The sequence below is a fragment of the Musca vetustissima genome, unplaced genomic scaffold (assembly GCF_032173495.1).
Source record: "Musca vetustissima isolate MV318-11 ecotype Yass unplaced genomic scaffold, APGP_CSIRO_Mvet_v1 utg31086, whole genome shotgun sequence".
In the NCBI taxonomy this organism is placed as follows: domain Eukaryota; kingdom Metazoa; phylum Arthropoda; class Insecta; order Diptera; family Muscidae; genus Musca; species Musca vetustissima.
Window position 1 is genome coordinate 361,555 of NW_026882799.1, and position 22,271 is coordinate 383,825.

At 33.4% G+C, this 22,271-nt stretch overlaps 4 protein-coding genes across 4 annotated transcripts; 3 read left to right on the forward strand and 1 right to left on the reverse strand.

Moving 5' to 3' along the window:
* The first annotated feature begins 6,401 nt into the window (after positions 1–6,401).
* On the forward strand, positions 6,402–7,543 carry LOC133329498 (MYG1 protein). The gene is made up of 2 exons (XM_061537971.1): positions 6,402–6,727; positions 6,797–7,543. Exons 1-2 carry the CDS (start codon positions 6,402–6,404, stop codon positions 7,536–7,538), a joined length of 1,068 nt encoding a protein of 355 aa, XP_061393955.1. The 3' UTR covers positions 7,539–7,543.
* Positions 7,544–8,606: 1,063 nt separating this feature from the next.
* Positions 8,607–9,243, reverse strand: LOC133329502 (proteasome subunit beta type-3). The gene has a single exon (XM_061537975.1). It carries the CDS (start codon positions 9,224–9,226, stop codon positions 8,609–8,611), a length of 618 nt encoding a protein of 205 aa, XP_061393959.1. The 5' UTR covers positions 9,227–9,243; the 3' UTR covers positions 8,607–8,608.
* Positions 9,244–12,378: 3,135 nt separating this feature from the next.
* Positions 12,379–13,518, forward strand: LOC133329499 (E3 ubiquitin-protein ligase Iruka). The gene has a single exon (XM_061537972.1). It carries the CDS (start codon positions 12,382–12,384, stop codon positions 13,516–13,518), a length of 1,137 nt encoding a protein of 378 aa, XP_061393956.1. The 5' UTR covers positions 12,379–12,381.
* Positions 13,519–18,685: 5,167 nt separating this feature from the next.
* On the forward strand, positions 18,686–19,912 carry LOC133329500 (syntaxin-18). Its single transcript, XM_061537973.1, has 2 exons — positions 18,686–19,660; positions 19,724–19,912. The coding sequence occupies exons 1-2, from the start codon at positions 18,686–18,688 to the stop codon at positions 19,910–19,912; spliced, it is 1,164 nt and encodes a 387-aa protein (XP_061393957.1).
* The last annotated feature ends 2,359 nt before the right edge of the window (positions 19,913–22,271 follow it).

Below are 22,271 nucleotides of genomic sequence, written 5' to 3' on the forward strand. Positions count from 1 at the left end.
TTTCGCATGAATCGTATTTTTAATAGTTGTTTTAACTAATTATTAGGCTTTTTCCCGAAATCGTTACATTCGAATCGAATTTCCTTTGTTTTTTTTCTCTCTTTTTAAAAAACACACACACAGAACAGCAACATTCACTTCTCAACACTTCCAAACATTTACGTTGTATGCATTCGACTGAAAACTGAAAAAATTTGATATCGCTATGATTCTTGTTTTTCCAAAATTTCTGCCTATTTTAGTGTGAATATGTTTTTTTCGGCTACTAACAAACAAAAATATGTTTATTAGATTGTACCGAAAGATTTTTATTTGGTTTAAATTAGATCAAAGCCAAATTGTATTGTCAAACAAAGATCTTACAATTTACAAAATTGGTCAGTGTAAATGACAGGTAACTAAGTAGCTTATATGACAAAGAAAGTTTAATTTAAATTCAATTCCAGGTAGATCAGCTGAAAATCAGCTGTTCATAAAGTTGTGCTTAAAATTAATAATTATGAACAGTTTTGACATAATAAAAACCTAAAAATAATATCAACATTTAATAAATTGATTTTGATTTGATAACATTGATTTTTAATAAATTAACAATCTTATAACACGTCCTAATAACAAGTTTTATTAAAACAGATTTGACCAAAATATATTTAACAGGTCAACCAAGAACATAAAAGGCTACCATTGTGATTGAATTTCCCACATGTATTTTTCGTACGGTTTATTGGAAATAGAAAACATTTTTGACAGCACTATGAAGTAACAGCTGAGACATGGCACAATGAATAGGTAGTCCATTTAGTGCAGCTGATGCCACGATTAACTGTCAAAGTGGATAATTTCTAATTGAATTTGATGTGCAGTGTTGCCAACCATGTTGGCAACCGATTTGACCAACATATAATTAACAGGTCAACCAAAAACATAAAAAGCTACCATTGTGATTGAATTCCCACATGTACCTTTTCGTACGGTTTATTGGAAATAGAGAACATTTTGACAGCACTATGAAGTAAAAGCTGAGCCATGGCACAATGAATAGGTAGTCCATTTAGTGCAGCTGATGCCACGATTAACTTTCAAAGTAGGTAATTTCTACTTGAATTCGATGTGCAGTGTTGCCAACCATGTGAAATAATATAAGGAAAAATTTGACAGATGTTCGAGACAAAAACAAAGGTTTTTGTTTTGATACATCACCTTAGTATTGCTTCATGAGCTGAGCTGTGTGATTTACAAATCTGTCGTGACATGTAATTCGATAGTTTGTAAGCCAAATAAAATAAAATTTGAATGAAAACTGACATTTTACGAAGATATCAATATTTTTGGCGTAAAATTAACGAATCAAAAATTCAAATGAGGAGTTTTTATAAAAGCAGATACGGCCAAGACCTATTTAAGATGTCACATAAGATCATTTAAGATATCATATAATTCTCCAAGGTCTATCGAAAAGGCCAGATGTGAATCGAAAAACAGCTGTTTTTTCTTAAGTTAAATGTCAAAAATTTTGCAGCTGGTCTCTCTAGATGACCTTAATAATAAACCTTGATAGTTCTCGAATGGTTTGTTTAAAATGCAAAGCCATTTGACAGCGGGAGGGAGAATCAGCTGATAAATGACAAATTGCCGAGTAGTTTGTAGAATTGGGAAAGTTTCAATTGAATGCAAACTGTGTTGAGTCTAGGGAATTTACAATATAAAATGCAAAGTTTTATTAAAAAATATTATGTTATGACACTGTGATTAAATTCTCTAATGTCATTTTCATATGGTTTATTGAAAATAGCATGAGGAAGTATCAGCTGGTCTTTCTGTTAAAAAAAGAAACATTACGAAGATACGACTTTCATTGGGTGTTCAGTCAAGGGAATTAACAATCTAAATGACGTGTTTTATTAAAACATTTTTCGTTATGACTAATTAAGCAGGTCAACCTTAAAGCGGATTTACATATAACATCTAATCATCATTAAAGGCTGAAACGGGGTATATTTTCTTAATCAGACTGAATTTACCATGATTTATCATACAAATTTAAATCGTCGTGCGGCAGGGTTTATTTATTTATTTTGTATGTATACTAACAAACAACAGCTGATCCGCATTTAGATCATGATTAAAGGTATGTGTAAACAATTAAACGGTATATACATTAGAACATTTTACTGAGTTAACCTACTTTATGAGGATTTATTTTACATATATTCAAAGGAATTGACAATTGAAACCCACTGGGTTAACGAAATCCGGTTAAATGTAAACGTACTATTAGGGTGCATTTCTGGATATCGTTAATCGAGTCGATTAAAAATCGTATCCTTTAAAATAAAAAAGTATAATTGTGAATGAATTCATCCCATGTTGTTTTCATACGTTTAATTCAAAATAGAAGAAATTTTTGACAGCACGAGTAGTATCAGCTGGTCTTCCGCGTTGACACCTACAAATAATGGGTGGGTTTCTCCTTATGTCACAGAATTACAAAAAAATCAAAATTTCGTTACAATCTTATACAAATAAAAACAAAAACATTTAACTCCCCTGTATCGGAATACGAATACGTACGTACGTATATATTATTGACAACATTTCATATTTGCTTTTAACGCTTATTTTACTAGCTTGATATACTTTATATATATGTGTGTGTATACGTCTCTGTATCACCACCTTTGTGTATGTGTGTCATTAAATGCTTTGATTTCGAATTAGACGAGATGTGATAATTGATTGTTAATGCTGGCTGCTGTTGATATTTTATTATTTTCGAACTCGCATTTTGTGATCGGGGTTTTTTGTCAGCATCAAAATATTTTTGTTATTGTTTTGCAAAAAAAAAGTTAAATTCCATTACGAAAAAAAAATAAAAGTGAAGTTAACTTTTAAATATGGACTTGGGAGAAGGCAGTAATTTGCAATTATCCTGAAAGAGGGCGCAATCCTCGAGTAAAGATTGTCTTCTATGAGAATATAAAGGCTGTCTTTTCATATCTCTAAATATAACAAGACTGGGTAGATATAATAATTTTACAGATCGGTACATGAAATTCGGTTTTATCCGGTTATATTTCACTGGAATTCACATACTAAAATAGGTGTGATTGTTAAGGTATTTTTATTTTGTACTCATTTAGATACTGGATATTGTTAAATACACAAATTTGCAACAAAAGAGAGTAAGATTGATAGTTGTGTTTTTGACAGTTCACAAATGTCTAAAAGGGAAAATTTACTCCATGAACAGCTGTTGATAATGTCAAAAAGTGCTATTCAGAAGTTATTCGAGAATTGGAAAAAAAAATACTCTGGCATAAGGGTAGGTGGATTTCTTCGAAGTGTACAAAATGGTAATTGATGAATAAAAATAGTTTTTAAAAATAATGAAAATACAGATTCATTCTTTGATCACACTTCATATATGAAAAGGGAACTTAAGGAATGAATAAATAATAATTTATATAATTGCACTCTTTTTATGTGATAAATTTAAATTAAAAATCATTTTGACAGCACAGATAGTATCAGCTGATCCTTCTGCGTGATTTAAAAAATTGGCTTGTGTAAATGGCAATTCCATAGCGTATACGTCAAATATAATCCACTAGATTTGTGAACAGGATAACCGTGACGTATACGCAATGGTATTGACATTTGAGATCGAGTGGATTTAGTAGTCTAAACGTAGCCTAAGGTGATCCATAAAAACAAAACCATTTGTTTTTGTCCCCACCATATGTCAAATGTTGTCAAGTAATAGCTCTGTCTGTTAACTTGATATTTGGTAACAATTGTTACCAAATCTTACTAAATGTTGTCTGTTTACACAAAAATCCATTAAAAGAGAGTCAAGTGGGAGAGCAGGTTTGACAGTTGAACAACAACAAAGTTACTGGAGTTTACTGAAAGAATTTTATTCAGTAAGATTTTGCAACTCAGCCATTTTCTGATCAGCTGTTATTTAAAACTTTTGCTTTTGCAAAATAGTCAGGCTTAATCCCAGTTTGTTGTTTTTATAAAAAACAACTATTTATTAGTGGGGAATGTATGGCATTGTCCGCCGAGGGGTAAGGCAGGGAAGACTATAGTTTCGGATCTCGCCACTGATCCTCATCAGTTCCCTTAGTTTTTTGTTGGGATATTCTCCCTAGAAGCTATTAATAGCTTCTTTACAAAAAACCTTTCAAACCCAAATGTCTCTTGTGACAATTCGAAGTTCTTACGTTACCAGCGATACGACCCCAATGAGAAGTTCGTTTCGTTGGCGCCTGACTTCGTGGAACTTCTCATTGGGGTCGTATCGCTGGTAACGTAAGAACTTCGAATTGTCACAAGAGACATTTGGGTTTGAAAGGTTTTTTGTAAAGAAGCTATTAATAGCTTCTGGTGATGGAAAGTTTAATTTGAATGCATAGTCGGAGTTTACACAAACAACTGTTGTATGTAATTCTACTGCAACTCTACTGAGTTCTTAGGAGAGGAAGGTATTAAAAAGCGAAAGGAGAGTTGTGTTAAAAAGTTGCATGTGTACCTCACCATTTGAATAATTAATTTTTTTGAAAAAATTAAAAAAATGTTTTTTTATAATTAATTGTCCTGAATTGTAGCACGTTTAGATTATACATCATATCGTAATGGAATATATAATTCCGATATATGACAAATCGACCTATAAATCCTTATAAATATAACATTTTTCAGAATATGGAGTCAATTCATAAAAATTGATTTTTATAGCTATTTTAAGAAACAGCTGATTTGCAGCTGATCTTCCTTGATAACCTTATTAGCAACTAGCTCAATTAAACGAGCTCTATTTATGGCGCGTTTAGACTACTACTTTTATCATGATAATGTACATTATTTCGATTTATTTGCTAAATCGACCTGAATTTACCTCGATTTACAATACAAAATTAAATCCACGTATTATCTCGATTTGGTCAAAATCCTGTACTAAATCGAGATAATTTCAAATACAACTCTGCTTATGCATCAAAAAAATAAAAGTTTCTTCCTAACGTATGCTTAAAAATTTTTAAAATTAGTAAATATTCAAAATAACTGCCAAAAAATGTGTCAGCTGCTGGAAAAATAATTATTTTGTTGTATGTGTAATAAATATTGCTATAATTAAAAAAATAAAAAAATAAATGTGTTTTTGTATTTCTGACCTAATAGAGAGCAATTCCTAACAAAATTATGCAAATAATGATTAACCATCTGTCTCAGAGAATGTGACAGCAGTAAAATGTGTATGTATACGTAAACAAATAACAGCTGACAAATCCACTTCATTTCGTTTTAATACTAATCTAATCAGTTAGGATTTCGTACATCGATTAACAAATCGAGTCGATTTCGAAGGCATAGTCTAAACGCACCTAAATTGTACCATGTGCTAATTCGAGATAATTTCAAAAACAACCCTGATTTTGCATCAACAATTAATCAGTTCTCCTAAAATTATGCTTCAAAACAATTGTCTATCAAAAATATGTCAGATACTAAAAACTGATTTTTTCCGCATTTTTGACCTAATGGAAAGTAATTCCTATCAAAATTATGAAAGGGTTTATTCAAATATTACGACAAAAATTATGGAAGATATAATAAACAAATAACAGCTGGATATCAAATTTATATAATTTTAACACCAGTCTAGTTTACATATCCTATCGATAGAAGGCATCTTCTAAACGCTCCTAAAAAGGCAATTATATTAAATGGCATATACATTAGAACTTTTTAACGGGTTAACCTACTTTATAAAGATTTATTTGACATATATGAAAGTAATTGACAATTGAAACCCACTTGGTTAACGAAATCCGGTTAAATGTAAACGTACTATTAGAACTTTTTACTGGATTAACCTCCTCCTCTATGAGGATTTATTAGACATATATGTAATGAAATTGATAATTTAGATCTACTGGATTTAATATATCCAGTACAATGTAAAATCTAATTGCTTGTTGTGTTCATTTTTAAGAATTGCCATTTGACATTTTAACTAATTTCACATTGCTGATATTTTTTCCTTTAAATAGGTTTTTTATACAAATTACGAAAACACAAAATTAAAAATAATAAAAAAAAATTGTCAAAATCCATAATACCCTCTCTAACAAACAATTATGCCACAAGAAATGCGCTGATATTACAGTAGCACCCATTGAATGTCGCACAGGTAAGCATCAACACATCAAAATGGGAAGTTTAGCCAGATGTATTTTGCCGCTCTTTAGAGTGACATTAGTTAACAACAATAGCATCAGACCATCGCCATCAACGTGTAAGCAAAAGGATTTTCTTGTGCAATTATAACTGAAAATAACCAAAATTTCCCCCTCTGTTATTTAGTACTTCAACCTAAGTTTTTACTGCAAATCAACATGTCAACATCACCTGCTGCCACATGTCCCAAACGTCTGTGCACCGATTCTGCTGCTGGGCCAAAATGTATTGGAACACATAGTGGGACATTTCATTGTGACGAAGTGCTTGCCTGTTTTATGTTAAAACAATTGCCCGAATATCAAGATGTCAAAATCTTTCGTTCGCGCAACGATGCCGAACTACAGGAGAAATGTGATATTATTGTGGATGTGGGCGGTGAGTTTGATCATGAAAAGAAATGGTATGATCATCATCAGAAATCATTTCAGCATACATTGGGTTCACTGAGACCTGAATTTGAAGAGCAGTTTAATAAAATAAGGTAGGGGGAGTAAAAAACTGTTTCTTTTTTCTTTACCATTCCAAAATTAATGTTTTGTGTGTCCCACAGGTTAAGTAGTGCTGGCTTGGTGTATTGCTATTATGGAGAACGTGTTATTGATGAGATTCTTAAAAAGCATGCCGACATTTCATTAAGTCCCAAAAATTTACAACTGACATTTGTACAAATCTATCGTAATTTTATTAGCGAAATTGATGCCATCGATAATGGTGTACCAATGTGCCCGGAAGGCATTGAACCATTGTATAAAATCTCCACTGGCCTATCAGGTCGTGTGGGTCGTTTCAATCCCTCATGGGAAGAAGAAGGCACTGATGTCAATGTCGATGAACGTTTCCACGAAGCTATGGCATACGCTGGCAAAGAATTTGTGGATAATGTTTTGGCCATTGGTGGATCATGGATAAAGGCTCGTGAATATGTACGTGAAGCTTTGGTGACAGCTAAAACTGTCTACAAGACTGGAGAAATTTTATTATTGCCACGATTCTGTCCATGGAAGCAACATTTGGTAGAATTGGAAAAGGAATACGACGTAGAGGGTGTACCAAAACTGATTGTTTTTGTTGATACAACTGGAAGTTGGCGTGTAGCTGGTGTACCTTTGAATCCGGATAGCTTTTTGGGTCGCAAATTTCTACCCGAACCATGGAGAGGTCTACGTGATGAAGAACTATCAAAATTGGTCGGTATTGAGGATTTAGTGTTTGTACATCACACCGGTTTTATTGGTGGAGCCAAAACAAAAGAGGCAGCCATTGCAATGGCTATTAAAAGTATAGAATTTTAAGAAGAAAACAAAATTGATGTAATTTCTATGATTGTGTAAATTGTGAAAAAAAGAAAAAAATATATTTATTTAATTATGATTGACAAAAAAATAATAAATTTATACATACATATTTGTATCAGTTTTATTTTGTAACTTTCGTAAATTTTGTCGAAAGGTTATTGGGTTTCATACCAAAAGTGAGTCCTGTCTGTTGTGGAAAGAAGTTTACCATTGACATGGACCAACAAATATGAAGGAATGGTAGGCTATACCAAAAATCGTCTATAAAAGTTGTCAAAAATATTGTAAATACTAAAACAATTGGCCGGAATTTTATAAGCGGATTATTTTGTTATTTTGCCAATTCAAGACCAAGACAGGAATGTCAACCGTGTAGAATCCTTGAAATACTGAAATTATACTAAAAGAGAAGCATGACCCACACATTAACATTTCGTACTGGCTAGTATGCGGAATATCATAAATTTCGGATGGAAGAAATTGAGATTCTATAATTGGGCTGAGACCTTTAAAAAATGATGTTTATAAGGAGGAAATTAATTGGAAATTTAGGACCTTAACCAAAAATGGAAAAATGGCAAAGACCTTTAAAAAAAGGAAGTTTAAAAGGGGAAAATTAATTGGAAATTTAGGACCTTAATCAAAAAATGGAATTCCATAAATTTTTCTGATCAATAAGAGCTAAACTCGGTCCCCTTCGCACAACAATCGGTCCAATGTTTCGAGTTAACCAAAAGATTTGACAGCCAATATTTGACGTCTTCGAAATCCAGTAGATGCATGACTCCGAAGCGGTCTTCTGCAAAGTGTTACAAATAAAAAAATGTATCTTTTTACAAAACCTTTTTAATTAAAATTACAATCACTTTTCAAAAAGTTTTTGTTTAAAACAAAAATTTATTATTATTTTTTAGTTTCGCTCACATTTCGAATGGACAATCCAAGACCTTTGCTTATACAAAAATAAGTATTAATTACAAAATTATATATAGAATGCGAAATGAGGTGGTTTGGGACAATACCAACTCTCCAATCTTTCGCAAATTTCCATAGACCACTTCTTCCTCCTAATCCATACGAGTCTTCAATGTCTTCACGGTAATCTTGTCTTTCTCAATAATATAGACGGTGGCACCCCAACCGCTGATGGCATCACGATCAAAGGCATTTATCATTGCCTGTGATATAACTTCGAACAATTGATTGGGTTCCAAATCGGGTTTCCACAGTGTTTCACACATACCGTACAGCTGTTCACCACATGTACCAGCCACAACAAAATCATCGGGAACATTTGGACAACCAATCAGATCCATATTACAGATGAACGGTTCCATTGTCTTTGGATCCAAGCCAGCAATAACCGGTTCAATGAAATACGGTCCAAAACGATGTTCGTACAGGAAACTCGAAAGCATAGCAGCAAAACGTGCTGGTTGCATTTCACGATTTTCGCGGGTTTCATACAAATTCTTACGGAACATTAGCCTGTCACGCACTGTGAGGATATCAGTCTGCAGGCCAACTAGACCGACAAACATTCGTGGATTAAATTGGAACACCTTTTCGAAGTCGGTCTCAATGGTTTGGGCCTGGACACCGAAACGACGATCCGTGGCAATGGCAACACAATCCTTGCCGCGCATTGCTACAACACAACCGCCATTATATGCCAATATAGACATTTTGTTATGGATTTATTAAAGAAAATGCAAACTTTTTGTTAAAATTTCGAAATGATTTGCAATAATTTTTTTGCAAAACAAATGCCGCAGCGGTTGTTCCAAAGACGATGACTTTTTGTTTCGTTAGGGTTGCTGTGCAGCCGAAAATGATTTGACAGCTTGCAAACTACTTTTGTTGAACAACACTGACAGTCAGAGACGAGATGCCATATCGTTTGGGGGTGACTTGAGTATTTTGCAAGGAAAGTACTAGGCGTTCAAATAGCGCATACTTTTTTTTATAATTTAATGTTTCAAGGATCAAATGTCTGTTAAATGGCCTATAATCAAATGTGTGCTTCAGTGAAAAATATAAACCGTGCACATCGCTCAAAAAAACACTGAAAATGCTGCTGCTGTAGTCCATGAAATGCATCAAAATGAACCGAAATTCCATAGAAAAATCATCTTGACTTCGGATAACCAAAAATGTATTGATCCAAAAGTCCACATATAAAATAAAATTATTACTAAAGCCCACTGTAGTTTGAAAACGAATAATAGTACGTTCACATTGCACTAGATTTAGTTAATCCAGTGGGTTTTAGTTGCCAATTCCTTTGAACACTTATTAAATAAATCCTCATAAAGAAGGTTAACACTCCTAAAAGTTATAATTTAATGGTACGTTTACATTTAACCGGATTTCGTTAACCCAGGGATTTTCAATTGTCAATTCATTTGCATATATGTTAAATAAATCCTTATAAAGTAGGTTAACCCGGTAAACAGTTCTAATGTATATGAAGTTTAAATGTCGTTTCAATCCATCAGCACAGTTTTTGTGGGATTATTAAGAACCTAATAATCTCGAAATTAAACGGACCAGAATTACAAAAAATAATCACTTCGCTTTTAACAATTGCTAGTTATTTGTCATAAAACAGTAAAACAAAGTTTATAAAAGGTTCTCGCTTAAGGAAGAACAAGACATTTGTGTGTATAATAATTTCACAAAAATATATGAAGATCAACTTCGTTCGCTTTCACTTTCAAAAATGCTTTCATTTTCAACGACCCCCAGTGTCGGCTGCGGTGATAACAGCAGTGACTACAACGACAATTGGACGTTTCCATGACAGAGGGGTCTACGATGCGAAACGACCCGAGTTATACTAGGTCAACGTCTGTCACCTCGGCCCATTGTGTAAAAGCAATAGGGCTGCTACAACAACAACGATAAGTGGAAGGACATCAAGGGATACAGCAATGACATTCAGGAAGTCATTGCATCCGACATCGACGGATTGTCACAAGATGCCTCGCTGAAAACTGTTCACACTAAAATATTCCAGCAAACTGTCAAAGAGCATGAACCAAATCGTGTCCTTAAATGTCAACTTTCAACGGTAGCCGAAGCTGAGAAGACCCTGCCCAGAAGAACCAGAACCATCTTAGAGCAACTTCGGTCATCGTAGTCAGTCATCTTATATGTGTATCAAGCGAGGGCCCACATGATATAGGTCATTTATTTGTATGTCCAGTCCTGCCCACAGATCTTTGTCCTATTGCTCTGTGACTGAGACCAATAGAAGTGGCGAATTTTTTGCAGCTTCCAACCTAATGTCTTACCGCTACACAACCCTTCCCATTATTCCCGTCACTCCACACATAAACCAATAACCATCCATTATTTTCCATTTCCAATATGCAACATCCGATTCCATCTACAAACAAATAGTAGACACATGTTCAAAAATAACATCATTTAACTATTTCAGGGAACCGAGACAAGAATTGGAGGCGATATGGCTACTAATTGCTAATTTATTGCCGTCCCGTAATGATCCCAATTTGGAAATTAACATCAATCTTGGAGCCTTGTCAAGACCACTTAGGGGAATTGTATCGCTGGGAACCTCGGTGACAACTGGTGGTGGCCGTGTAGGTCAACAACGTTTGGGTCTACATGTTGTTTGTTCTTTCTCTATTTGGGTGAGACAACAGCCTTATGTCAAGACTTCAATTATGGAATTCGCGATTCTACTGAGGATAGAAGACAACCACTTTGCCATTATGCTACATTTTATGAAAAGTATATGGTCCCAGTAAGCGTGCTCGTGGTGGCCATTTGGCTAATATTGTTTTTCATTTTTAATGGCATGTCGTCATTTTTAAAATAACATAAATATCGCATCATTTATCCCAAAACAATGTGATTTTTCTTTGAATACAAAAGTAACAGCTGATCTTTCCAAAATATGATGCAAAAATGTATTCCTTTACCAAAATTTGCAAATCGCAGATGTTTACATCAAACGTACGTTACGTTACGTTACGTTTTACTAACTACACTGACACGCTGTTCGCTCTTTGACAAGAATGTCAAAATGTTCTTCGTTCTTGGTGATTTGCATTGTTCGCTCTCCTGTCGCTCTCGCTCTGCCTACTATCATTGCAAAAAATCAAAGGAATTAAATAAATCGGAAAAATAATTACCGACATTGGCCAAAAAACAACTGTTAAAAACATTAAAAAAATAGCCACGAAATATATTCGTTTAATAACACGAAGCCTGACGTGACAAAATAAAAAAAAAATAGATTATAAATTGACAAATAGAAAAGAAGGTGCAATTTGTGAGGGGCGACACACGAAACGAAAATCAGACAAGTTGTGAAAATGAAACTATAGAAACAGTCAGTCAGTCAGCCAGTGAGTGAGTGTGTGGTTTCAATTGTTAGAAGTAAAGCGATATAATAGCAATACCACAGCAACACCAACAACAACGTCGTCGTTGTCAGTCGAAAGGGTAACAACAAAAACAAATATTACAACAAACAACTACAATTGAATATTGAAATAAAAAAGAACTAATTTTAATCTTCCTCATCAACAAGAAGTGAACGCAGCAGAGAACACACACCAACAGTCAACCAGCCTGCAGCCAGTCAGCCATCCAACAAAAGGGAAGGGCACATTCAACAAACAAATCAATTCAATTGAAGGAAGAACAACACAGAAATAAAACAAACGAAACACGAAAGAGAAAACGACCCCCGGACAGGTGTGGGAAAAATAATTTGCAAATCAAGCCAACACCGGCGCCCTTTGTTTGTGGTGTGAAATAATAAAACTGCAGATTGTGATTTAGCTGTTTGGAGAAGAACAAAGCTATGGCCGAAGCTGTGGTAGAAGAAAGACCACCGGTACAACCTCGTTTCTATTGTCATAAATGTGACGAGGAAATCAATATTTCCAACACCGATTACACATGTCCCATATGTTCGGGAGGCTTTGTTGAAGAACTACCACCAGCTGCTGCAAATGCTGCACCCTCCAATGCCGGCGGCGGCGGTGGTGGTAGCGGCAGTAGTGGAAGTAACAATGCTGGCTTTAACAATGACGAACTGCAGTTAGAGGCGTTACGAGGACAAATTGCCAATTTATTGGCCTCACGTAATGGACCCAACTTGGAAATTAACATCAATCCTGGAGCCTTGTCAAGACCACCTAGGGGAATTGTATCGCTGGGACCCTCGGTGACAACTGGTGGTGGCCGTGTACGTCCCCAAAGTTTGGGTCTGGATAATGTTTTGCTTGATTTCCTGCAATCGATATCGGTGGGTGGTGGCGGTGGTGGTGCTGACGGTGAAATGAATCCCTTCGATAATTCACAATTTTTATTTATGGGAAATTTGGGTGATTATGCTTGGGGTCGTGAAGGTTTAGATACCATAGTTACCCAGCTATTAAATCAAATGGAAACATCAGGTCCGCCACCATTGGCCAAGGATAAAATCGATGAAATACCCAAAGTTGAAATAACCCCAGAGGAGATTGAACGGAAACTGCAATGTTCGGTGTGTTGGGAAGATTTCAAAATACAAGAAATGGTACGAAAGCTACCCTGTTCACATGTCTATCATGAGGAATGTATTGTGCCATGGTTGAAATTGCATGGTACATGTCCTATTTGCCGCAAATCATTGAACGGGGAGGAAGAAGAAGATAATGATGTCCATATGGATGTTGTTGAGGATCAGCACCAGAGTACATCGGCGTCATCAACAGCAACATCTACTGCTGCGGGAAATTCTTCAACATGTCCCATACATCAGCAGCAAAGTGGTACGGCGTCATCGTCTCATCAATATCGTAATCATCAGGATGGTCAACCAGGTACCAGCAGCAGCAGCAATAGTGCCAGCAGTGCTTCTAGTCAACAACAGCAGCAACAACAACAACGTTCAAATCCTACTTCCGACAATATATTTGGCTTTGAAAGAATGGATAGTGTTGATTTGGATTAAAAACAAAAAAAGAAACAATACAACAACAAAACAAAAAATCTGATGAAATAGTTTGTTTATTTTTTCCCTTTTTTAGATTTAGAATTCTATACATAAACACACACACACACACGAACATTACGGTGTATAATGAGAAGCAACATAATTTAAATAACAGAACGAAAAAAAACCATGGAAAATATTGAAAAAAAAAAATTCAAGAAGAAATACAGAAATTGGTATTACAAGAAAATGAATGAAATTGGCCTTGTGGAATGAGAAGATGTGCAACACTTTACAGCAGCAGAGTGTTGAAAAAGCCGAGAGGTATACAAATTATGAAATGGGAATACACCACAAGGCATGTTATAATCAAATGTAAATATGGCTATGAGAATTTGGGTGAGAATGTCAAATTATCAATCTAAATATTAATTCTCAATTTTGTTTGGAACCTATTTATGCAGGCTGAAAATATAAAGCAATTAAGAGATCATGTTAAGGCATTAAAATAAGAGGTGATCCAGATTAAAGGCCAAACCATGAGTGTGAATAACTTTAATGCAGCATAGAAGTCGTAATTTTTTTTTTAAAAAAAAAGAAAAAAAAGGATTATATGAAAAACTGAAGAAATCCATAAAAAGATGTAAAGGCTAGAACCATACAATGTACTATGGAGAATTCCAAATTGAAGGAAGTTCACCGAATGAATTTAAAATATTTTAGCATTTGGGATAATTTCTAAGCCACAACATATGCGCAAAAGCAAAAATAATAACAAAACCTTGGAATGTTTTACAACGAGCTCATTGTCCAATAATAGACAGTGAAATGCTTCAGTAGAGTTGTAAACATGATTGCCATAGGAATCAAGAGACAAAATTTATAACATATGGAACTCTAAAGGAACTTGTTTGCCGGTGTCTTCCTTATGGTGTGTTGTGAGAACAATAATGTTCCATACTAAATATAAATTGTTCCAGTAAAGATCAGAACCCGGTTAGCAAAGCGATTAAATAAAAATTGTAAAGACTTAGCCGAATGTATTTTCTAAATTGAATGATAATTTTATAAAATATAAGAAGAATAGTAAAGAAATTTGATTCCACACTAGATTCCAATGGAAAATGCAGAAATGAAATAAACAAATTAATATTTACAATATTTTTGATTCAGCCTGAAGAAAATTATAATTGTAATGATGTGGAAACTGTAATCGCACGAAGATCCACCCTTAAGTGGACTTAAGTCCAATGTGAACCTTGACAAAAATGGCAACCCCGATCCGAAACGTCTGCAGATTTACTCAGCCCACGATTGTCACACCTCAGAATATTGGGTAAACAACAGTTGGGTTGCTACAACAACAAAAATCGGGAAAGGTTACAAACTCTTTAGGACTATGGGGTGATACCATCTCTTCATCATCTTCTGCAATAGCAAAACATTTTACATGAGTCTCATTCGGCCAACAATAAAAGTGGAGTGTGAGTCTATGCCAGATGAACTCTGTCAAAATTGTCAGTCAAAGACAAAAAATTTAAATTTTAAAGATGTGGATTTTCCCTGGCGGGAGATAACATGAGTTTGCAGAAACATGTCATCCTGTCATGGGAAACACAACCATATGAAGTAGTCCTAAACATTTTAAGATTCCACATAGGGCATAGAAATGTTCCGCCAAAAAAAGCAACAACAAAAGGCTGAGTTCCAGCGAAAATAAAAATTCCGGCCTGAGAAAAAATTCGTCATTTTGAGAGTTGGCGAACAATTTTTTTGTGTCTAAAGGAGGTAACGATTTGAGAATGTAAAGAAATGTCATCAGTTAAAAATCAAATACAAATTAAAACTGGAACGTCAAAAACGGTTTCTCAAATTTTTTCTCAAAGAAAAAATGTTCCAACTTCTTGAAAATTGTATAAAAATAACTTATATTAATGGCAAGTTACTTCTAACCTCCTAGGAATTTTTGAATTTATGAGAAATGTCGTCTCAAAAAAGACCAGAACATTTCTACTCACAAAAGACCGATGTGTCTAATCATAAAAAAGCTAGAAGGTATTCTAATAAAAAAAAATGGAAGGGACTTTTCATAGAAGACGTTCATAAAATACCATCAAGATGTTCTCATATATACGTCGGGCAATATTCTCTGAGATCCCAGGCCAATTTCATAAAAAAAATACCTAAATTCAAATTTTTTTAAAAAAAAAGCTCAACTGAAGAAAAATCAATTTTCTTATGAAACATTTTCATTATTTCTTTTTTTAAACACAACACAAAAATTAATACAAAAAAATAATTATTATTTTTCATTTTACCAAAAAAAAAAATCCAATATAAATATTGAAAAAAACATGTGTTAATTTATTGCTTGTATTTTTTGACATTATAATAATGCAATTAATTAAATAAAAACTAAGTTAAAAAATTATTATATTACTATTACCAAAACTGAAAATATTTTCAAAATACAATAAAATGTAAAAAAATATATTATTAAAAAATATGCAATTTATAACCTATTATTTATATTTGAAAAGAAACTATTTTATAACATTAAAAAGAAAACTAATAAAAATAAAAACAAAAAAAAAAATCATATATATACATACAGCTATTATTTTGTAAAAAAAAATATGAAAATCAACAGAGAAACATTTTTTAATTGAAATGAAAGATTAAAAAGAAAAAACGAAGGCTACAATAGAAAAAAATCCCGAAAACATGTAACAACAAAACTAAAACCTAATGAAATAGTTTGCCTGCAAAACCTCATCTTCAGCTATGTCAAACGAAACTAAAAGGAGTCTTGATGGGGATTGTGAATAATATATTATTCCACAAAAAGTTGAACGAATTGCTGGCTATGTGTTTTGAAATAAAAAAAAAATCTTTCAAAATAAAATCTAATGGAAAAATATTAATAATTATATATAAATATATGATCTATGTATAGTTTAGGGACAGACAATATATAAAATACTAGTTTCTTCTTTTTAATTAATATGAGTTTTGGCAAATTTTTGTTTTTACCACCTTTCATCATCCACCACCCCACCCCCTTCATAAGGAATCCTAATTAATTTATTATTATAATTTTTTTAATATTTAATATGGTAAATTATACAACAAAATGGACTTACAACAAAAATATTTGCACTTTTGTTTGCCAATAAAACATTGTTTAATTTTTTTTAATTAATATTTAAAATCGAAAATATAAAAATTTTACAATTTAATACATTTTCAAAATATTAAAAAAACAACAACAATTATCTATATAATTAGCTTATAGTTGATGAAATTAAAATATATACAGAAGTTGAAAACAAAAACACATATAATGTAATAAAAACAACAACAAGAAAAATATAACGGTTTAATAAAACTACACAAAAAATAAAAGCAAAAATAAAAAAAGTTTTTGACAAAAATTATTGTTATTTTTTCTAGGGATACATTGGGATATTTTTAATGGCCATAAAGGTGGTATAAGATATGTACGTTGATATCATTAGGAGCCTAATTATATCAATTGAAATATAGTCTCGATTTGCTTCCTTGCTGTATCATTTACCTTCAAATCCGGCGAAGTTATATCTGATCTATATCTAAATTGTAACCCTTTTAAATCGAACTTGATAAATTACATTCTAGTCTCATGTCGGCTTTCTCTACCAAATTTTGTGTCAATCGGAAGAATTTGTTCGGCTTTAGGGGACCATTACTATATTAAGTCTGAAAGCCTAATCAGTTAAATGGACCCCCCCATTCTCGGGGTCAAAATTTTTGTTGATATAATTCGAATCTACACTAATTAAAGAATGTCTCTACCATATTTCAAGTGAAAATCTCAAGAACTGTTGAAGATATATTTTATATATTGTGTCAGCATCAAGTGACGGCAATTGAGGGCTTCTCAAACTTTAAACGCGTTTTTCTAAAACATTTTTTTGCGAATGGCGGGCACGATTCTAAAAACTAATAATCCAATCGGTTCCAAATTTTGCGACGTTTCTCTGGGAGTGTATAGCTCTCGTATGAACTAGGATGAAGCCAATCGGTGAAGATCTTCCTTAACAAGCATTGGTATTGATTTACCAGCCCATTGAAAATCTTGAAAAAATAAAATCGAGAATGGGGGGGGTTCCCTTAAATAAAACTTCTAACGATTATGCTTTATGTTTGCGAAAAAGAGAAGTTCCAAGTTTTTCCAAACACATCTTATTCTTTGCCAAGAAGAGTCGATGGACATTTGAGTTTTAGACATTTGTACTTGTACCTACCCCAGCCTGCATTTTATATATTCGTCTTGTTAGAGAAGATCATTCTTATAGAAGATCGGATGGATTTTTTTTGGAAGACCCGACAGCTGTTTTAGCAGATGGTTTTTGTTTTAACATGTTCATCTTCTACAAAGAATTACTTCGCGAAAAAGTAAACAATAATAAAAAATGGATTTCTAAAAATTATTTGGACACAATAAAAATTCTTTCATGCGTATACAACAACTACAACTTTGGAATACATTTTTTATAACTCCGGTTTCAAATTTTTAATGGTAGTTTACATATTAGGTATCAATTTCTTATTATTCTGGCCTTAAATAGTTAATTATTTAACAGCAATTCTTTAACATGGCTTTGCGTTTATTTCAAATTGACTGTTCTACACATAACGTCACTTTACAACACTGTTTTATTTAACGTACAGCTGGGACGTTGACATATGTTTGCATGAACGAAATGAATCAAAAGGAACAAACCGGACTAGTTCAACTTAATATCATACATGTGTATTAAAGTCCGAAATAGCACACGGTATATTCCATATGTATATTAATGGAATAAATAGGGAAAGAGTAATGATAAAACCATACTTTATAATTAATCTCCCGTAAAGCCAAAAATAAATATATGGTTTAATAAACAGAGAACAATTTGTCTCTATTTCTGACCATTTCCATTTAGTGAATAGAAAATTTTAACATGTTCATGGCGAAACAGCAGAAATCAAGAATTAGTGATGTGTCAACAAAACCTAATCTGCTAGAGTAAATGTAGTTAATTTATATTTGCCTTAAGTTATATTTTTGTTTAAAAAAGGGAGTTGTGTTTAACAAAAAGCACTCCTTTAGAATCCATACCCAAGACACGCCGATAATTCTCTTTAAATTCCCATAGCAATGGATATAACACACCTATTTAAGGCCGGTGTCATGACCGTCAAGCTACAACGTAAAGGTGAATTGGAAGCCCACAAGAGAATACTGCCACAAAAGGCCACAACAAATGTCAATGGTCAGCGGGATGAATTCTCCAAACAGGCCAAGGATGTGTGCAATAAAATCACAACACTACGTAATGTTCTAATCGAGAATCGTTCAGCCTATATGCGTATAGGACAACATCTGAAAAGTGCCGTCCAGATGACGGATGAACAGAGAGATTTAATCGATAGGGAATCGGAGAAATTTGTAACATTCTATACACAGTATTTAGGGCAAATGCGTAACGATTGGAAAAAGGCAAAACGAAAACCGCAACAGAAGGAACACATGGAGGCAGTGCTGGATTTGCTGACAGCCTATTTGAAGTCTGTGCAACAAATCTATTTGGAACAGAAGAAATATCGCGTCCAGCATGAACTGGAAACATATCGTCTCTTGAAATTGGCATCGGACAAAAAGAAAATACCAGTTCGGCCGGCTGGTGAACAAAGGTCAAGGAAAACCTCAACCGTTTCATCTACCTCGAGTAAAGATTTACAATGGGATACGACGACGACGACGGGAAGAACAGAGCAAATTTCGGACACAGATGTTGTTAGTGGTGGTGGCGATGGCTGGGATCTTGATGAGGATGATATAACTGTACCTACATCCTCTTCGTCTGGCAATAAATCCCACGATAATTCCAATTTAAGCAACAGCTCATTTTCGGCTGATACTAAAGCCCAAGTGGCCTTAGATGAGGACATACAAAAGTCGGAACAAAATGTTGAAGATGCTGCCAAAAGTCTTAGCCCAGAAGATATACAAATGTTTGAGGAGGAAAATCTGCAATTGTATCATGAATTGCAGGGCTTATCGGAAGAGGTGGAGGCCATTGAGAAGAATGTGGTCGATATTGCAACATTACAGGATATATTTACAGAAAAGGTAATGTGCATCATATCAATATGCTTCCTAGTAAAATTATTAAATTTTTTTGTTTAACATTAGGTCACCTTACAACAACACAATATTGAACGCATCATCAATGCTGTCATTGGTAGCACAGAAAATGTCAAAGATGCCAATGAACAAATCAAACAAGCCATACAACGCAATGCTGGCCTACGCGTTTGGTCTTTATTCTTCCTTTTGGTTATGTCATTATCTTTATTATTCCTCGATTGGTATTATGATTAGTTGTGCCTATTTTTTTGTATACCAAATGTCTGCCTAGAGATAATGATGATGTCTTTATTCACTCACAAATAATAGTTCCATTTCTGTTGCAATAAGTATATATGTACGTGTTTCTATGTGTGTTTTTTGATACTGCTTTAAAGCTTAAGTTTAATTTCAACAATTTCTATTTTCTACAATGATGTAAAACTTGTACAGCATTTGAAAAAAAATATGAATGTTATTCTCGAAGACTTGCAAAGAATAAATAAACGAATTACAAATATTGAACGTGTTAAAGGATGCCATTATTTTTGGAAAACAACAAATAATAATAGGGCCATAAAGTGCATTACATTGATAGAGGGGAAATTATTTTTTTATGTCATTCTGGGTAAATTAATATAATTACGTTATGCTATGATTCGATCTAAGACCTAATTGAAGACCGGAATAGAAAACGATTAAATATTTTAATAGGTCTGAATGGTCTTCTTGTTGAGGACCAGAAACTTTTATTAGTTGAAAATCAAATATGAATCCTAGTAGATCTCATAGAAGACTAGAAACGTCTCCTTATGTGAGTTTCCACAGAGATGTAGTAGCATGTATTCATAGAGATACTAGGGAGCCTTTTCATAGAAGTACTGAATGAAATGTGTCTGCTCATAATGACCTGAAAGGTTTTCTCATAGAAGACCAGAAATGGTTTCAATTAGATGACGTACTTCATAAAGTTGGGGGAGATCCTAGAAGTGGGCCGATAAGTCCCATCCTTCAACATTATACAGCCATGGTTGAAATATTAGTTTCTTCAAAAATTAAGTTCAAATCAGATGGGATTGGATATCCTCCATTTTCGAAATTGATCTAAATTTAGAATAACTATTATGTTGTTGCAGATTATGCAAGAAATTCTCCCTTCGAGAGTTACCGTGCGCAACAGTCGACCAGACGAACGGACGGTCATTTGTAAATCGACTACAAATTGTGGTCCAAAGAAAACAATATTTCGACGACACATTACCCATAAGGTTGATGGAATAAATACTAAATTACCAAAATATTCCATTTTCAATACCAAACATTCTACGAGTAGTAGTTATATATGTGAAAATTTCCAAAACTATATCATAAATATTGCGGCTCTATTGTGATTTCAACAGACAGACAGACATGACTAAATCGACATAGAATTTTATTCTGATCAAGAACATATCATGATATATAACGTGAATATTTCGAGGTTTAGCAGACGAAATGACCAATTTTTATATACACTCCACCCAATGGTGTCCAATTTTTCTAGTCATTCTCGATCATGGCATGCAAATTCAATCCTGCCCCAACATAATTTTTTTCGTTATGTGCAAAGATCAATTGGAGTATACACTACATTTATAATTAATGAAGGATATATTTACTCACTTGTCGTTGTCTCGTACTTTTCTCACATTTTAACATTTTTTTATTTCACAATTAATAAAATTACCGATTACAAACACTAAAATTGTCCGAAAAACACCAAAATTCACGTATTTCCAATTGTTTTTTCTTCGCTCCATTCTAGTTGTAATAGATTACTGAGATAAACCTAATGCTATGTAAACTGTAATATATGTATATGCAAAAGCTGATATCTGTGAAAAGGAATGATTAACGGATTGATACGTATGCAGAAGGCAGTGTTATTTAATGACAAAAACCAGACAATTAGCATAAATAGAATGAATAAAAAACAATCCATATTTATAATTATTATAAAACCATTGTGTGGAATATTGAGAATAAACGCAGTAAGTATAAAAACGAACATTAGCTTGTTCACTCTCTCCTTGTCTGCCATGTCGTTAATCAAATGTTTTCATAGTTTTCAGTATTGGTATATAATGCATGTTTCCAGTTTGAAAAGCTTTGGTAATCAGTCAGATGTTGCCTTTGGCGCAAAATGGTTAGATATTAAGAAAATTGTAAAAAATAGATGTATAATAAGCTCATCTATATTGTTGTGCAATTATTGAAAGTTTCGAAACAATAAATCGTCATATCACATGTAAGTATAAATAATACCCCCACGTTTATAAATATTTAATATGGTCTGTTCCCGTACTGCAAGAATCTACTAATTTTTACTACGATAACGAATTTTCCTTTACGATATCGAAGAAAATAGTAAAATCGAGTAGATTCTTGCAGTACGGGAACATACTAATAATAAAACATATGCTTCTACACATTTTATTAATATTTTTATATTTTAGGATGGCAATTGCATTTTGGGGTCCTTAATAATTGTTGACAGTTTAACATTTTGAGAAGGGTTTTTTCAGCAAATTAAAATAAAATAAATATTTGTGCCAATATAATCTGAAACACATTT